Source organism: Xylaria bambusicola (genome assembly GCF_022495145.1).
Source record: "Xylaria bambusicola strain CBS 139988 unplaced genomic scaffold F5B22scaffold_12, whole genome shotgun sequence".
Classification (NCBI taxonomy): Eukaryota; Fungi; Ascomycota; class Sordariomycetes; order Xylariales; family Xylariaceae; genus Xylaria; species Xylaria bambusicola.
The window spans coordinates 776,826-795,375 of record NW_025953565.1 but is presented as its reverse complement, the minus strand read 5'-3'; the positions used below and the strand labels follow the sequence as shown (position 1 = coordinate 795,375).

General features: G+C 49.7%; 5 protein-coding genes across 5 annotated transcripts; 1 reads left to right on the top strand and 4 right to left on the bottom strand.

The window, feature by feature from the left end:
• Window positions 1–1,198: 1,198 nt before the first annotated feature.
• F5B22DRAFT_644885 (uncharacterized protein) lies at window positions 1,199–6,404 on the bottom strand (the record flags this gene model as incomplete). The annotated part of the gene is made up of 2 exons (XM_047978501.1): window positions 1,199–6,164; window positions 6,223–6,404. 2 exons carry the CDS (start codon window positions 6,402–6,404, stop codon window positions 1,199–1,201), a joined length of 5,148 nt encoding a protein of 1,715 aa, XP_047832682.1.
• Window positions 6,405–6,780: 376 nt separating this feature from the next.
• On the top strand, window positions 6,781–8,747 carry F5B22DRAFT_599800 (pre-mRNA processing factor 3-domain-containing protein). Its single transcript, XM_047974482.1, has 2 exons — window positions 6,781–7,869; window positions 7,982–8,747. Exons 1-2 carry the CDS (start codon window positions 7,077–7,079, stop codon window positions 8,650–8,652), a joined length of 1,464 nt encoding a protein of 487 aa, XP_047832681.1. The 5' UTR covers window positions 6,781–7,076; the 3' UTR covers window positions 8,653–8,747.
• On the bottom strand, window positions 8,748–11,948 carry F5B22DRAFT_599798 (putative excision repair protein rhp3). Its single transcript, XM_047974481.1, has 2 exons — window positions 10,829–11,948; window positions 8,748–10,761 (listed from the first exon to the last, which is right to left on the bottom strand). The coding sequence occupies exons 1-2, from the start codon at window positions 11,417–11,419 to the stop codon at window positions 8,956–8,958; spliced, it is 2,397 nt and encodes a 798-aa protein (XP_047832680.1). The 5' UTR covers window positions 11,420–11,948; the 3' UTR covers window positions 8,748–8,955.
• Window positions 11,949–13,428: 1,480 nt separating this feature from the next.
• On the bottom strand, window positions 13,429–15,958 carry F5B22DRAFT_72214 (uncharacterized protein). Its single transcript, XM_047980510.1, has 2 exons — window positions 13,921–15,958; window positions 13,429–13,847 (listed from the first exon to the last, which is right to left on the bottom strand). The coding sequence occupies exons 1-2, from the start codon at window positions 15,770–15,772 to the stop codon at window positions 13,522–13,524; spliced, it is 2,178 nt and encodes a 725-aa protein (XP_047832679.1). The 5' UTR covers window positions 15,773–15,958; the 3' UTR covers window positions 13,429–13,521.
• Window positions 15,959–16,494: 536 nt separating this feature from the next.
• Window positions 16,495–17,430, bottom strand: F5B22DRAFT_72221 (uncharacterized protein). The gene is made up of 2 exons (XM_047980511.1): window positions 16,764–17,430; window positions 16,495–16,543 (listed from the first exon to the last, which is right to left on the bottom strand). Exon 1 carries the CDS (start codon window positions 17,193–17,195, stop codon window positions 16,809–16,811), a length of 387 nt encoding a protein of 128 aa, XP_047832678.1. The 5' UTR covers window positions 17,196–17,430; the 3' UTR covers window positions 16,495–16,543; window positions 16,764–16,808.
• Between the last annotated feature and the right edge of the window lie 1,120 nt (window positions 17,431–18,550).

Sequence of the window (18,550 nt, the reverse complement as noted above, 5' to 3'; positions counted from 1 at the left end):
ACGCCCTTGTCTATTCCCTACTGAGTTCGCCTTGTGCCCATTTAGTTCTCTCAAGCATATACATTTCCATTCCCCTCTTGTTTGGGAGCTGTTGTTGTTGATGATGATGATAGTAGTATTGGATTCGGCGGGATCTAATGTAACCTAGGTATGTAGCCACTTCCTAGATTCGATATAATTGAATATAATAACGAATCGTGGTGTTCTAAGCTTCAACTTACCCTACCGCGCGCACACCTAATACCCATGTCCCAATGATCATTGACATGCTTACACTCTTTCACTATCTACACGCATCTCAATCGAGCAGCCGATGCCTCAGAAACGAGAAAGGTACCTCTCTGCCTCGAGAGATAGATCCTCAATATCCTGCCCTGCTCTATACTCCGTAATATTCCACTTGTCTGTCTCTGCATCCCTTCACCTCAGTTTAGTATCTCATACGCTGCCATCATACACTCACTCATCGCATCAACAGCAGTTACTTCCTTGCTTCCTTGCTCGCATGCTCTCATATCCTCATCCCTTTTGTTCCATAGCTCCTTGCGCAATGTACAACTAAACACAAGACAGGGCAAGACATGATGCATTTTCCTATATACGAAAGAACCGACAAAATCTCCGTAGCAGCTGTTCGGATAAAACCTACCTACCACACATCATGCATACGTTTTCAAGATCTAAACACTCATTTCGCTCATCATTGCTGCTAAGGACCTATTTCAAGTTCATTCAATTCAATAAATACATGGTCTCGCGGTGCTTAGACACACCCTTCTCGACAGAATTCGAAACGCGACTATTCATGAGATTATGTGTGCTATGCCGACGTATTTCACGTTTATCGATCAAGATAGTCTATATTAACACTATATTCACACAACAGTAGCGAGAGTACGAATCGATCAGGAGAAATTACATTGCATCTCGTGCCATCTCATAAAATCCGTAAGGATCACAAACCAAACAAATTAGATAGATAGGCTAGACAGGCCAATTTTACAATACTCGCACTGTCCTTTGATGAAATAGAACTTTATTTCCATGCGATTCTACACGGGATGGCGATTAACTCTCTCCTATGAAACAACACAATACAAAACAGTACAAAGACGCCATTACATGTTCCCACAGATACGTAATTCCGAAAACGCCTAATCATGGTAAACTTTCTTGTCGCGACGCGAAACCGTCATGATTAACCAACGTGGTTCTTCCCGTTCTTCACATGGAGCTTGGTCAAGACGTCGAACGCGCCCGTTCCAATCTTACCAAGCCGGCCCATGACGATACGACTGCTGGGTGTGGTGAGGTCGTCCCAGTCCCCGTCGAGGAGCGCGTCCTTGAGGAAGGACAAGGTCGTCTCGAAACTCATCTTCGTGAACGGACTGACATTGCCCTTGAGACCGTTACGGTTGAATGGAGTGAACGTGCCATTCCGTGTCATGTAGTCGCCGATGAGGTTCAGATGACGCTTGTCGACACTGATACCGTGACCACCGAATACACCTCCAAGCTCGAGGATGATACTCTGTCGCGCCGCTTCCACCCCGTAAACCCGCAGAACAGCTGCAATGTCGTTGGTCTTGATGTCGTTGGGGTTAATGAAGTCGCCGTATTTCTGCATCGCTTCCAGGTTCACACCATCAGTGTGTATAACCGCCCTCCGTACTTCTTCGCCAGTGTAAATGTCTTCTATCTTTTCATCTGGCACATAGACGCAGCTACGTATTCCCGGAATTTGCTGGATGAGGGATTTGCGGACTGCATCTTGGACAATACTGAGCATGAGAACCTTGGGTATATCAGCGTGGTATTCCAGCGTGAAGTCACACCACTCTCCTCGAGCCTCGTCACATTCGAATCGAGAGACGACGGGTGTCCTTTCTTTGACACGCTCCTCTCGGCTTCGGTTGACCTTCTTCGTTGTCTCCTCGTCCTCATCCCCTGAAGGAGGTGGGCTGCCGCCGAAACCTTCGTCTTCATGCTCCTCGTCTTCCTCTTCGGGCGACGCTTCACGCTCTAACCGCTTCTGGATCTCGTCGTCCTCGTCGTCATTCGCACCATATGAGACAGCTTGGGCGCGATTGGCACGCTGTTTATCATTGGTTGCATCGTCGTCTCCATCGTCGTCATCATCATCATCATCCTCGTCTCGCGGCCCAGCCCCAGGGGCTGCTGCGGCCATTTCCACAACGCCGGTGGTTACGCCAACCTCGGGTACTGCTGCGCTCTCCTTGTCCTGCTTAGCCTTGATTTCCTTTCTCACGAATTTCTCCAACATGGGCAACAGCTTCATTTCCACTGTCTTTAATACATCGGATGTGGTGATAGCGTACGTCTGAGTGTATTCCTTCGAGCTGAAGAATTTCAGACGGATATCGAACATTTTGGCCAACCGGTGACCGACGCCCCTACCGACTCGCTCTTTGACTGTTACTTCATCGAGGACATGGGCAACGGGTAGGACGCTGATAGCTTTCGCGAAGGTCTCGCCTTCCGCTTCAGACAGCTCTGGATGCAGCAATAACGTCATGGACGGTGTTGAGATATGATCACTAGCTGTCATTAAAATTTCTCTCAAACGAGGAATACCCAGCGTGACGTTCTTGGCAGAGTGGCCTGCCAAATGGAAGGTGTTCAGCGTCATTTGTGTGGATGGCTCACCAACCGACTGTCCTGCGACAATACCCACAGCTTCGCCTGGCTCTACAAGAGAGTTCAGATATTTCGAGTGGAAAATCTTCTCGGCATACTTGCGAGGCACCACAGCCTTCGAGACGGTCTTGTTACTTTTGTCACCCTTTTCCTTGATCAATCCATGCTCATTCTTCTTGATGTAGTCTGTGACCTTCTGATAAAACTTTTCTGAAGTGGCAAACGCATGCCTATTAGGGTTGAGCTCTGTCAGAATAGGATCAAGACTCTTCGGGTCATTCGCGGCGGACTGTTTGATGGCTTTCTTTTGGTATTTTTGGGCATAGTCCTTGGATTCATAAACATCCTGGTCCCATCCTCGCTCTGCAATTCCAAGGCGATTAACCTCTGAAGTTTGGTTGCGAAGTACGAACTCGAAATCAACAAGGTATTTCTGTTTCGTTATGTCCAAACCATCTTCACCGTACAAGAACTGTACCATGGAGCCATCTGAATCTCGTACTGATGTGTCATAGGATACCTTTAGACCTTCCATGCCTTTGATGAGACATCTCTGCAAATATCCTGATCGCGAAGTTTTGACGGCCGTATCGATAAGACCTTCACGCCCAGCCATGTGATGGAAATAATACTCTTGCGGTCTTATACCAGTCAAGAAACGGTTTACGATATATCCACCGGCTCGGATGTGAGTTTCGAATGGGCGGAAACAAGGGAGTGTCTTGCCGCTAACCATGATGGGTACTCTTCTTCCTTCTAGAGTCTGTTGCCCAAGGTTGCAAGAAATGAGATTTGCGTTGACGGGACTACCCTTGGCACCAGAAATTGTCATAGACTGCATGTGATTTTTGGGAAACTGCTTTACCAGGCCAGTGGGCAGACATGATTGGGTTACTTTGGAAGATAATTGCTGACATCCGGCGTTGACCATATGCTCCAAGTCTTCCTGCTTACTGCCATCACGGAAAACCTCCTCGAGGCGTTCAAGAAGAATTGGGGTTGTTCTATTGATATCAGAACGGTCCCCGAGACTTACGTGCTTAGCAGAAACCTCGAGACCAATGCTACCAGCATCTTGTAAAACTTCCTTTCTCTTTTTCTCTCCTTCGGGAGTGAGTAGCAAATCATCCATACCACAAGTGAAGGCACGCATGTTTAGGAACCTAGTTAGAAGTCGACCCATACAACTAAGCAGTCGAGCCGCTGATTCAGGTCCCCAAATCTCGTGTATCGAGTGAATGAAGCCACCCGCGCTCGGACCCAATTGAGACTTGTCGAGGATGCCAGTAATGAACTCGCCATCGTTGAAGAGCACGTCACCTTCTTCTTTGAATTTACCCCATGGGTCTTGCTTGATTGACGTCCTTCCGGTCATCCATAAATCTCCACACCCAGCGGGCTTGATGTTTTTAAGAATCGTCGTGATGACTTGTTTACCAGTCCAACGCTTAAATGGCTTGAATACAGCTGGAGGGACTAATTCAAGCCTCTCTGAGACGATATGGCCACTTTCGGGGCGCAGCGCGCTATAAATGAGCTCATTGTAGGCGCTTTTGTCAAAAAAAGTATCCTTGTTACACAGAGCCACCGAAACCGAAAGATGATCCTGGATCAAACCACGCAGGGGCTTTCCTGCTGTCGCTGAAAGATATTGATGATCTGTGTCTGCTATTTGCAATGCCTCAACTCGTGCAAGCTCATTCTGGGGGAAGTGCATGTTCATTTCATCGCCGTCGAAGTCCGCGTTGTATGTATTACAATTTGCGTAGTGCATGCGAATAGTCTTTTCGCCGGGCAGTACTCTCGCTCTGTGTCCCATGATAGAAGGCTTGTGAAGAGTAGGCTGACGGTTCATGAGCACCACATCTCCGTTACCCAGATGCCGGTGGACCTTCTTACCCCCTATGCGACTGTAATGATGACTGCTAGGAGCTAATAGCTGATTTGCCAATGCGACACGATCTTCAACCGATTTGTTCTTTAGATTAATGACCTGCCCGTTTTCATTTTCAATAGCAGCAGCGCCTGGCCACTTGTCAATACCGTTAATGACAGCCTGCTGCATTTCCCTGAAGTTGTGACTTGTTACAGGTTCAGGATACGTCAGTTTCTTGGCGAAAACTGGCGGCACACCAATTTCGCTCGTTTCGATGTTAGGGTCAGGGGAGATAACGCTTCGGGCTGCGAAGTTGACTCGCTTTCCCATCATGTTTTTTCTGAAAAGGCCTTCCTTTTTCTCGAGCTTTTGTTTGATGCCATCCTCATTCCTCATACCTGCTCTGCCACCAATGGGATTCCTATCCTTGTCGATCAAGGAATTGACGGCGTCTTGTAGTTTACAGCAGGCTTCGTACATTTCAGTCATCTCTCGCTTTCTAGCGGGGGCGGAGGCGTTGGAATCGGCTGCCTGGGAAATCTCTTTATGAACCAAAGCAATCTGCGCGCATGTATTGAGAATAAGTTTGTACAAGGAGTTTTGTTGGGCTTCGGCGATAGCACCATCCCCCTGTCTCGCCTCTGGACGGAACTTGTTTGGCGGTACGAGGATAGTTTGAAGGAAGAAATTGTCAGCTGGCAGCTTTTTGCCATTGGGCATGGAGTTATAGACCAATGCCAGTATCTCCTGCTCCTTTTCGAACAGGAGTTGTAACCGAGCATGTACTTCTGTTGAGCTGACATATCGAGCATTTGTTTTGCTATTGTCCTGCTTCTTTTTGGCTGTTTTCGTGCTCACATCGGTCATGACAACGTCGCCATTTTCGTCGAGTTCTTCTCCGGAGCCCTCTTCCTCATCCTCCTGGCTATCATGTTCTTCCCCTTCACTTGAAGGTAAGTCTACGTCGGCTATCCCCTCGTCGGAATCGTAGTCGGGTTTCCTCTTAGACGCATCTGCCTTGGCCCTTTGCCGTACAAGAATAGCATCCTTCCGTTTATGCCTTCCCTGTGCCATCTTGGCTAAGTCCTTGTTGCTTAGGGGCTTCTCGAAAATCTTGACGAAACGGTCTTTTCGGAAGCTAGGGGAGATGGCGTTGCAAGTGTGACAGGCTCTTCCCTTAGTCATGTCGCGCATGAAATCCTTCAACGCCTGCCTCCGAGCTTCAGATGCGCCCTCATGTTTTCCCTTTTTTATGTCGACAGCTGCTATCCGGCACTTCTTCAGTTCTTGCCTCGTGTAGGCCTCTCTCATGCGGACAACCTTGTCGATGACGGAGTTCTTTTCATCCGAAGACATATCTTCATCGTCCACTTCGATATCGGTCGTTTCTGAGCTAATATCATCAATGTGATTGGCCGCATCAATGAGACCAAACTGAAGCAGACGTAGTTTACAGACGACTAGGTTGAGATCGGCTCTTCGCATGCGAAACCGGAAGCAGTACTGGCATTGAGCGCGCAAGAGGCGGAGGATCTGATCCATGAAAACAGGATGGTATACAGGAATGGGAAGCTCGATATGACCAGGATGGCCTGGACAATTCGGCTGAGGAAGGTTGCATGTTGTGCATCTATTTGAAGCTCTTGATTAGCCTGGATTGATTGGAGCCACTTGGTGACAGGACGTACGTAGAGTCGCCCCATGATCCCAGAGCTGGATCGTATAAACCACCTGGTATGGGATTCAATAGACTATCAAATGTGGTTGGGTTTTCGATCTTCTTGACCGAGATAGCTCGGATCTCAGCAGGGGTCAGAAAATCGAAGTCGACGCTGTCGATAGCGGACGAGATGGGTTGCGAGATATTCATGATGCCAACTGAGTTAGCAATCCTCCAGCGAGGACTGCAATGAAAATGAAAGTGATCAGCTTGAACTATGACAGAACCAAAAAAGAGAGGAACGCGACTAGCAAGACTCCAAGTATATCGCCAGTGGATAGGTGGTGGGGGTCGCAATAGATGGATAGAAAATTGAAGCTCGACTTTTTGGCGGCGTAGAATGGCAGAATCGCAGCTTGCCGCGGCCAAGATAAGGCTAGATACATCTACCTGGTAGCCAAGTACCGTCTCTGTGATAAGGACCTGGATCCATTCCCGCGCCCACCTCCAACAGCCACTAACCATAGGTAGCCCAGCTCATGTATGTGCTAATGGTGCTAATGATGTACTTACCCGCAAAGTACCTCTTACCTACATGTTCTTCCAATTAACAATTAACTTGCCCTTCTGCATTCTTGACGTGATTGTTTGCAGCTGACACGAGATCAAACCTGTTATGCCGGCATTCTGAGATGGGACTACAGCTGTGTCCCGGAAATCTCTAAAGCTACATAAAGTCTTAGTACAACCTACGCGACCTCCCCTTCTATCACACTCTCGAGGTGGGTTTCCGGGGCGCGACCCAACCATCCAGCTAGCGACCGGCTCGTCTTCCATCCCTCAAATCATCTCTCCACCACCCACATCAACGAGCCTTTCGCTATGGAGCGACGCGGCTCACCGGGCCTCGGCCCTCGTAACGATGGCGCATCTCGAATTCAGAAACCCGAGACCGCGGTAGACAAAGCCGCCAAACTAGCAGCCCTCAAGGCACGTGTTTCAGCCGCCATAGGCTCTAGTAAGGCCAAGGGAGGTTTGAATGTTGGCCTTCACCCAGCTCTTGAGGATCTCGGCCAGTGGAAACCTGGCGGCAAGTCAGGCGATAGCGATTCGAAACCCTCCTTCAAGCCATCTTCCAACCAGACCAAGCAAAAGAAAGCTCTCGACCTATCCGGTCCCTCAGCCGAGGAGATCAAGAGCAATCCATACTACGACGCGAATCTCGGAGCCCCTACCGTGAAACCCCGGCAGTCCCGCCAACTCATCTTCAACCAGAAGGGGAAATACATCCAGCAGGCCAATGCCTTGCGTCGCCAGGCTGCTCTCGAGGCGCTGAAGAAGAAGATCGCAGCCCAGACTCGCAAGGCCGGCATAGACGAGGACATTGATGTCGAGAAGAACTTTGTAGTCGAAGCCCCTCCCGAAATCGAGTGGTGGGATGAGGGTCTTGTCGTTGGGGGCGATTATGATCATATCGATGACCCCGGCGCTGTGAAGATCGATACTGAGGACACCATCATCACGAGCTACATTCAACATCCCGTTGCCATAGAGCCGCCTCAGGACCAACATCTACCTGCACCAAAACCAATGTACCTGACCTCGCAGGAACAGGCCAAACTACGTCGCCAACGCCGTATGGCTGACCTGAAGGAAGAGCAGGCCAAGATACGACGTAAGTCTCCCCCAGCATTACCTTTTCTGCGCATTTATAGATACCTCCGCTACAAATTTGGTCGTGTACCTAGCCTTCGAGTATTCGCATATACTAACATGGTTTTCCGTAGTGGGATTGGTTCCCGCACCGCCGCCCAAGATTAAAAAGGGAAATCTTATGCGCGTTCTGGGAGAAGAGGCCGTGAAAGACCCTACGGCTGTGGAGGCCCGAGTCAACAAGGAAATCGCCGACCGACACACGAAGCACGTAGAGACTAACGAAGAACGAAAGCTCACGAAGGAGCAAAAACACGAGAAACTAGCGAGAAACCAGGAGAAGGATGTAGCCAAGGGCGTACATATGCTGGCATTCAAGGTGAACAGCCTGGCCAACGGCCAGCACCGGTTCAAGATCAGCAAGAACGCTGAGCAGCATAACCTCAAGGGCCTGGTCATCATGCACCCGAAGCAGAACCTGATCATTGTCGAGGGCGGCGAGCACAGCATCAGACAATACAAGAAGCTGATGCTCAACCGTATCGACTGGACGGAGAATGCGCCGCCTAGGGACAGGACCGCCCAGAATGACGGCACAAGGGACTGGCTGAGGGCTGAGGATGAGAAGGGAGAGTTGAAAGATTTAGCTCTCAACAAGTGCCAGCTGTTATTCGAGGGTGAGGTCAAGTCGCAAGCCTTCCACGCCTTTAAGTCGCGCGTGTGCGAGACGGATGCCGAGGCCCGGCAGGCTTTATCGAGGGCAAAGCTGGAGAGTTTCTGGAACATGGCTAAATCTACTACATAAGAATCAATAGCGCACAGTGACCAGACGTTACACGGGTCTGCTTATCTTCAGAATAAAACACTTTGTAAAGAAGAATAAATTAATCTGCTGTCTACGTATTCGATTACATGTTGACAGCATTCATCCAATCTTGACAGTAGAATCCCGTTCCCCTCTGATTGACCTATGGATTAGAAATCTAGCTATATGCACCCTTCATAAACACCCACAGGTAAGTTTTGCATTTTCTTCAAATTCCCCGATGCAGGCATAAGATACGATACCAAGAGCGGAGTTTAGGTTTACGAATTACCCAAACCGCGTTCAAGCACCATCAAGCTGCATCATTTCCTCATCGAGGTCGTCGTCGTCCATATCGTAGTCGTCATCGAACGCCTTCTGCGCCTGGGCCTTGCGCAGCGCCGCGATGACGGCGTCGTCGTCCCGGCTCTGCAGCTCCTTGATCCTCTCCTCGTCGACCTTCTGCTGATGGGCCTTCAGGTCCTGCAGACTCCACATGCTGATGCCCTCCTGGTCCTTGGCCTTGAAGGGCCGCGCCATGTCCCGCAGGAACCGCTGCGCCGTGATGATGGACATGTCCGTGCTCAGGTTGCTGTCGACGTCGTGCATGGCCTGGTTGATCCACTTGGGCAGCTGCGGGCGCTTCTTCTGGAACCGGCGGTCCGCTAGCACCATGATGCCGTAGTCGTCTTTGCCTCGGAGCACGCGACCTAGACACTGCGCCGCGTGGCGCATAGCGTCGAAGGAGAGGAAGTCGTTTTCGCGGATGCGGTATGTTTCCCGCAGGAATTCGAGGCGTGCCTTGAGGATGCGCGATTCCGTGTATTGGAACGGGACGCCGATGCACAACACCGTTCGCCCGTATTGATGGTCGAAATCGATTCCCTCGGAGACCTTGCCGCGGGCGACGCACAGCAAGACCGCGCCTCTCCCGTTGCAACACGCTGTGCGGTACGTTTCAAGGGCGAGAGAAGTTTCTTGCGCGTCGGGCGTTTCGACTAGGATGAGCTTGTACTTCCATACTTCATCTAGAATACCCATGCCCTGCCACATGCTGATAATGGATTCCATGTAAAGATAGGATGGGAAGAAGACCACCATGCCATCAGGCGTAATCCTGGCGAACTCCGTTAGGAGATTGCCATAGTTGCGGACCACACTCGGCTCATTTCGGACTTGAAAACTGGTGGAAACTGGCGCCTGGTCACTACCACGAGTGACGATCATCGGTAGAAACGATCGCCTTGCTAGCGTCATAGTATATGACTCCTGCACAACTGTCGGGAAGTCAAGCATCTTCGGGTACATTTCTAGGGGCGACATTGTCCCCGACGTGATGATGACGGAGCTGAATCTGTCAAATACAGGCTTGATAGCGATAGCGGCATCGAGACAAGTGAAATGAAGAACGGGATTAGGGACCTCAGCTGTATCTGATTCAAACGGCTCCAGAATGAGAACAAAGCCTTTCTCATAGGTAGCTACCAGTGTGGCAAATGTTGCGACTTCTTGAAGAGGTTGGTAGTCTTCGATGTTGGTAAGCTCTAATGTTCTTACCAGCGACGTTAACCTCTCGGCACAGAATCTCAGTGGCTTTTTCTCGATGAATGTATGTTCCTTCAAGTGAGACAGGAATGATGGCGGCGTCTCTGATATAACCTGCCGAACCTTCATGCGAGTCTTCAGGTATTCTATGAATCTTTTTAGGAAGGCCGTGAAATGTTCGGCCCTTCGAATGTTGCCAGGGACGGCCTCCTTGAGCAAGTCATCGGGCAAGGCTGGATTTGCCATGAATGAATCTTCCTGGCGAGCCTCATCAGCATCGCGAAGGCCTTCAACGAGCTTCTGATACTCGTTTTCGAGCTGCTCCCTGTCCGTCTCTTTCATCTCAGTGATTTTCTGTTCAAGATTAACGGCACCCCGGGTAGCCTTGCGTAGAGAATCCTCCGTTATATCAGTGCTTAAGGATTCGATGCACACATTGTCAATGTTATGGGCCTCATCGAACACGACGATACAATCTTTAGAGAATTCCTTGGAGACGCGCTCGGCTATCTTGGGGTCTAGAAGGTAATGGTAGGAGTAAATGATGACGTTACAATATTGCATCTAGTCATGTTTCAACGTGTCAACTGAGCATGTCGTGTAGGTGTGTCTAGGCCAAGCGAGAACTTACCATGCGCCTCGCAGTGAAGTAGGGACATTGCTTGTGCTGCTCTCCATACCTCAACAAGCCGTCGAAGGTCCAGACTCCGTTGGGGATGAGATTGTGTGGCTCGAGAAGGTCAAGGTTGTCGTGGTATATGCAGGTATCAACACTCTCGCCCTTATCCTTCTTTTCCTTAATAAAGCCGGCAGTCAAACTCCTGCAACGTGCATCGACGATAGCACCACTCTTTTCCCTCTTGACGGAAGGGTGCAGGCAGAGGTTCTTGCGGCTGGTCAGGCCAAGGCCGCGAAACTCTTCGACATGACCCAGCTCATCAGCGCGAAACTTCATGAGAGCTTTCAGCTCAGCCAGGGCCTTTTCAATCTCGGACATGGTACGGGAACAATATATGAGTTTTCGATGCTCGGGGTAATGCTGCTGGTAGGCGACGATGAGAGACAGCAGTGAAACGGTCTTGCCGGTGCCTGAGGGCATCTCCAGGACACAGTGGCCGCCGGCGTCGAGAGTCCTCTTGAGATCGCACATGTAGGCATATTGCTCGGGGTATATCCGAGGGTACGGAAAGAGCACCGGAAGGTCGTCTATGAAGAACTTCATCTTGTCACGGCTTTATCTTGGATGCTGTTACGTACAGAGTCTGCTCTACGCGCAGGGCTCCAGACGTGAAGCCCCGAGCTGCTAAGGTGATGATGACGAACGAGATTGATGAGAGCTCATCTGCTTCGTTAGGGTACAATAGATTGATAGGTAGACCAGCCCGCCAGCCCGTTGCGTTGGATGTGTATGATTATAGGTAGGTAGGTAGGTAGGTAGGTAGGTAGGTAGGTAGGTAGGTGATGATGATAGACTTAAGTATAGCACTTCTGCATTAATGCCGTCTCAAAAACGTTACCCATCAAGTTTGCATGCAAGAGGCTTGAGAGGATACCACGATCTGGTACAAGTTCTTAATCGCGATTATACTTGGCTACGTGTGTTAACCTTTTGATTTTTATGAAATGTTGGGCCTACAAGCAGCGAACGAACTGTATGGTGCACATTGTAAGTGATGCTGGAGAGGCACGCAGATTGATAGATATTTGATGTTGAATTGGCAGATGAGGTAAGAAAGAAAGCTACCTAAGGCCTCTAAAAGCACTATTGGCCCAGCTAAATGATGCCTAGAGCTAGGTACCTAGGTAGGAGGCAGAAGTGGCGGTGTCAGGGCGCTGTGCAGCACCAGCCACAGCTAGACCATTTGTACTACGAGTCTACGAAGTAGGTAGAACTTCCAATGAGATACCTACCGTAGATGTATCTCATCAGTCATCCAGACGCAGTAAATTTGATCGCTACCGCTTTTGACTTCATCTAAAAGGTTGCTGTCAAGTAGAGGGCATGGGCGTTCTCGCAATACCTCCCAGAACACAAGTCTACACTTGCAGCTATTGCTGCTGGACGGGTGAGCCGGCCTCTACCAACCGCTTTAGATTAGATTAAATCTATCTCACCCTTCGCTCATAATCTTCTTCTTGTCTCTTCTTTTGTCCCTATTGCTGACTCATTCCTCATTTTGGAATTATCGCTATGACGGCCCCCGCGCTACCTGGGTTCGACTTTGCTCATTCCAGCCAGCTTTCACGGCGCTCGAGTTGTCGGCTAGCGAGAATCCTTGCTACATAGCATCATGCCATACTACCAGCTATGTGATTTCTTAGTCTTTTATAAACGAGACGACATCTGACACTTATATGATATATTTCTCTGTTCATTGCTTCTGTATGTATACCTTGTCCATGTCCCTTCCTTGAGTACATAGATGAGTACTCAGACCCCAGAAGAAAAAACCCTGTTAATGTAAACCAGCAGCAGCCAAGTATATCTCCCCCTAAGATCACAATCCCAAATAAAAATGTTAGATACATGCATCCATATGCAGATAAATAAGATGGATAGATAAGTAAGTAAATCCGTAAAGGAGTCGGATATCCCAAAAAAAAGCCCGAACACCACCTGGTTTCCGGTCCCGGCATAGTTTTGCCCTATCTGGTGTACGAGCAGAGGCTTGCAGGATAAGATAAGTAAGGTATGAAAGCCAAGGCCAGAATGAACGAGACAAATTAAAAACATGGTGTGAAGTCAAGGGTGCTGCTCCTTAAGTTCAGTTGCTGGTTGATTTTTGGGGGGTGGGTATCTCTTCGAGCAAATTCGTCAGCATGTAGGTAATGAATGAATGTGTAGCAATAGCAGCCGAAGTCTTCATCGTCATCGTCATCGTTATTCCCGTATCCCTCGTATATGTTCCTATTCATTCGTGTTCTTTTTTCTTGTTTCATCGTTCGCATCTTACTGTCTGATACATCGTGGTATTATACCTCTCCGCCGCTTTCGTCCGGTGAGAGGGAGATAAAGCGTATAAAGCTACACCTTAACTCATATTTTCGCAGCTCGCTTGATCCATTTTTCTTCATCTTGTCACAGACGAAGGAGACAACGTCGTTGTATAGTGAGCTGCGATCTCCTTCGTGCGGATGAAGACCTCCAACCTCAACTAGGAATATCTAGGTTGGGGATGGGTGCAAGGTGCTAAGTAATTAGGGTGCACTACGCGTGGCCCGTTCACTTTACGCACGCATGCCTGATCACCACGACACTAACCTGTATAGCCAGCTCGTGACTAGTAGCACTATAATAATCCTCGCATGCTAGTAGCAAAGGGCTTATCTAGCGTAAGGTCGGTTCATAAGCGCGATCTCTCTGGTAATTTCGCCCCATTCAAGCTCGCGGCCAGCTCTTTCGAGTTCGGAAGTGGAATTGTCCTGTTGACGCGTCGATTGGAGAAGCTCTTCCCACTTGAGCAATTCGTAAGCAAAGCGCAAGTGAGGCTGAATAATGACGTTCAATCGTCGCGCTCGCACGAAACAGTAAGCTCGTGGGAAGGATAGTTTAAGTGAGCGCATGACTTCGGCGATGCAGATGGTCGCGCTGCGGGAAACGCCCACCCTGCAGTGAACCAAGGTCGCTGTACCGTTCCGGCGCCCACGGTCTAATTTAGTCGTCCTCACGTCAGCACCTTTCCATTCGCGCCGAGCCCATAAGAGTGGATTATGTGCACTTACCGATAAAATCTAAGCATTTTTCAAACTCATCGGTCAATGGATCAATACCGTTATCTTGGACACCTTGAATCACTAGCACATTGTCTGCACCCCATTCTTCTAGCTCGCCGTCCCTCCACATCGCTGTCTCACCGACGCTGAGGATTTGGGTAATGCCTAAAGCCTTCAACAAGTCAGGGTTGTTTGCGTGGCCGAGGTTACCCAGATACATGTAGTCCAAAATCCGGCTCGGTAAAGACCCATCCAGCGATGCAAACCATTTAGGCTCATTCCGAACCATATCCGCAATTTCGGAAAGGTCTTTGTCTGCGCCAACTGGTGATTCCCGAAGCAAGCGAGGCGCGAGCGATGAGAGCAGAGACACGTCGGTAGGGTATGCAAAGAAGTTGCGCTTCATGACGGTGTGCAGGTCCAGCCAGGCGTCTGCTACGGGTCGACCTGTACTATAACTGAAATAAGCGATAGCCAACATTGTCGACTCTGTATAGCCATCAGCGCAGTGGATGAGAATTTTGCAAGGTCGCCGGTCCTCCTTTTCTGGTGTTTGAGGTGTATCTGACATGCTGATGTCACCATCGATGTCCGCGTCGGAGTCTGTTGGCAGTGTGCCGTGAGCAAGGTGCCATATCCACCGACAGGTGTCCAGTATACCGTCAGCCTGGGCGTGCGACCACGTCGGGGCAGGAATGCTTCCGGAGGAGGGGAAATCTAAGTCAAGACATTTGACCCTGTCGTAGGATCCCTTAGCGATAGCTTCCAACGCCGCCGGGTTTAGCCGTCCAAGGTCACTACACTCAATCATAACGTCGTAAAACTTTTCGTCGTCGTTGCCTGGCTCAGGCGTGGGACCCAGCCACACATTCTTAGAGATCTCAGACGCCCTTGTCATGGTATACATCTCTCTCCTTTCTTGATAAAAGAAGTCCAGGACAGCACCAGTCAGCACCCCGCACGAATCAACCGAAACAATTTCACTGTACCTCTTTTCGAAATCTCTGAAGGGAGCTACACAGATGAAGGTATTGTACTCGGGAAGCTTGGCGCCTTGGATCTTGGCGCCTTGAACACGGTGCTTCTCACGCCATTTAGCTTGTGCAGAAGCAATTTTCCAGCCCATCATACGAACGGCTTGGGCATCGTCACCATAGACAATTATATCAGAGGTAACAGCAGTTTTCGCAGCTTGTATGTGAAAATTTCTCACGGAAAACCCCTCCTTTGGGTCCATCTCGATGAAGTCTCCCTCTACACCTGGCCGGAGAAATTCTTGGGGTGAGATAGCCCCTTTGAGGCGGGATTCGCAGAGATTACCGTCAGCCTTGACGACGGTAAGACCACGCAAGCAACATGGCGTCTTCCGTAATGCCTTCTTCTTCCTCGCTATGAAGAAGGCTTGCTGCATGTGGTTGCCAGGATGGAGTCCATGAAACCACGGAAAGACCTCGGAAGGATCTGGTAAAGGCTGCTTGGCCGTGTGACGAATGGCAGCGGCGACATCATCAGCGTCAATCTCGAAGACTGAAAGTGGGCCCAGCTTCAATCGAGTAAATTTGTCAGGGGGGTGCAAGAACGAGGACAAACGACGCTTCTCACGGCGGGGAGGGCTACTGATGATGGCGTTTTCGTCTTCGTCTTCGTCACGACCAGGAGAGGGTGGAGGGGTATTAGGTGTTTGGACGAGAGCCGGCCCAGTAGGACAAGCGGGAATGTGCTTGTTAGGGACGGGCGCAGGACAAGTTGTAGCCTGCTGGGCGTCAATGGTACTCTCGAGAGAAATGGGAGACCTGAGGTCAACTATGTCGGCTGAAGAGCGGTGGGTGGCGATTGGCCGAGGCAGGGCAATTGTCGCCATTATCGAAACATGCAGCGGGACGAGATAAAGATGATATCAGACAGTAGCAGCAGCTTTATCTCACTTAGTACAGATGCAAGAATAATAAGCGGATGCTTGTAGTAATACAGCGCGGAAACAGATTTGGTATCATGGAAAGCACATGTAGACGACCAGAATAGACGAAAAGCAGGCGTGCCGAAGACGTCCAGCAGCTCATCCAGCTTCCTCAATAACCTGATGCTCATGTACTAGATAAATACTACTACTTTTACAATAGTAGGATGAACGTATGCAGAAGAGGCCAAGCAGAAGGACTCCTGACCGATGTCCTGCGAATTGTCTTGTCAAATGTGCTTGGAGGTATTAACGTTAAGTCAGTCCGTCTGTCTGTATGCACGCCCGTGATGGAAGTCTAGGTAGGTTTGAGACTAAAGAAGACCAAGGGCGGCTAAAGACGCGAGGGAGAGAGCTTGGGTGGGTTGCTCTGGAGGGCCTGGCTGCCAAACTGCGGGGAAGATGGACCAGCGCGGGAGCATGGGTGAGCGAGGGTCGGGTGGAGTTCGCGCGACAGGGCGCAGGGCACGACGTTGCGAAGGTTGCCAATGATGTGATGCGATGCAGTGCGTGCCTATACTATGTATACTAGGATGCTTGTATGCTTGTATGCCGATGCGTTGTTCGATGATGACAGAGGAGAGAACGGGAGAGTCTGTCTCGTTTGTCCACCCACCCAGTTAGCAATAGGTTACGTACAGTTCCGAGCTCGACAACATGGACAGACACAGACGGCTGTTGAACAAGTACCGTAAGCAACAGTAGCGTTCAATGATGCGCTAATGTACGAAGTACGAAGCAGGTAGAGGGAAGCTCGTGACAAGACGGGAATGTGGGATCCTGGCAGGGGGTGGCATGGATGACAAGACCGTAGTGGCGACACTAGGTAGTCGATATGGGCTGTCTGTTGGTTGTCTGCTCTGCAGCTCAAGGGGGAAAAGCAACGACTACTCACCTCTGTACTCTGTCTCGCGGTCTCACCCCGGGATTTACCTGAGATCTACCGGTATTGTAGATTAGGTAGATAGTATTGCGCAATAGCAAGTGTGTCTGTCGTTGATGATGGTGTGGGCAGTTGAGGTGGCCTGCGAGCCTGAAGAGCTAAGTATGCCCATACACCGAGGTGTTGGTTGTCCTCCAAGATGGAGTGTGGAGAGCTAGCTCCCTTTGCACAAAGCAGTAAGATCGGCTTGGTCCTTGGTTTAGGGGAGATCGGCAGAGACCAAGACGTCGTAGTGGAGGGGATAAGAGAAGAGAACAAGACAAGCAGCAGCAGCAGCAGCAGCAGCAGCAAGATAGGAAAAGGAAAAGAAAAGTGAAAGGAATATGAGAGGAGGGAGAAGAACGGGGAGAGAAGGTAGGTAGAGAGAACGAGGAGGATATACATATGGATTCAGAGATATTTACCGGTACTACATGTACCTACCTACCTACACTACATATACTACGGTAACTTCCTTGATAGTCTGATGCACACCTCCATAGCGACAGCAAAACCAGGTAAATCGCGACGACTTGGATACAGCAGATACACCATTATTATTCAACAGCAGGTAGGTACTGTTGGTCACAGCGACCGCTGACTGTATTGCAATTGTGTAGATTACCTATACTGCTATACTACCTAGATGTAGCCGAGTAATGGCAAGTCATATTGGTAACGAGGGGCAAAACAGAGGGTCGACAACGACAAGAAACGACAAGAAACGACGACGTGGAGTTGCAGCCTTATCACAAAACCTCCCCCCTGCCTCTTGAACCCCTTGTCACCCTGCTAGGACGCTATGATGTGCCCATGGTGGCCGCAGATAAGAACAACAAGCCGGCGCTGGATTGGACAGTCGGCTAGGCGCTACCAATGCCACCAATGCCACGGCATGTGTGCCGTCTTCAAAAGTGTTTCGTCGGGCCAGTCAAGACGGGTCTGAGACCCAGGCAACGTCAACACAGCCAATGGGCTAGCTCATTGTGCACTGTAACGTCCATATCCTTGTCTGGTCCTTGTCCGGCACCAGTGTCGAGTGTACCGGCAGCAGCTCTTCTCATTGGTGTGGCGTGTTGGTGGTATGGGTTCTGCTATACACAAACAGACACAAAGAGACATAAAGAGACACAAAAAGTATGGGTTGGTGGTGATATGGTAGTATCCGTGGTGGAATTGTTGGCGGAGTTGTAGGTATGGTTTCCCATGCCCATACTACATGTATACTGCACATACCTGCATCACACTTCAAGTAGGTAGTGTGTATAGCATGGTAACAGTGTAGTGTCGTATGCAGCCGTGCCAGGTGCTACGTGGAACATCGAAAGCGAGGAGTTGGCAAGGGGGGGAAGTGTTCGATCGCTTGTTCGTTCGCTCGCCTGTCTTGCTTTTGTTTCGTTTGTCCGAGTCGAGTTGACCCTTCATCTGAACTGATCTGCCACCACTCGGAAGATAGCATTCTATATGAAGTACACTAAGCAGCTGTACTACTATCATACCTATACCTAGCCTCTACTATACATATTCAGGGATGGGGAATTCCAAGTCCTGATTCTGAATCGACAAGTTACTGGTTAGAGATAATCACATACATTCACATGGTCCAGGATTCGTGATGGTCCGGGTAGACCCCATCCAGCTTGTGTCTGTGTAATGTGAGTGGGCGAAGTACCGGTATGTAGGTACAACCTACCTACTGTGTAGCTCAAGCATATTTTTAAATGTCTGCTAAATTAGTCAAGCGTCAACCCTTATTCTAA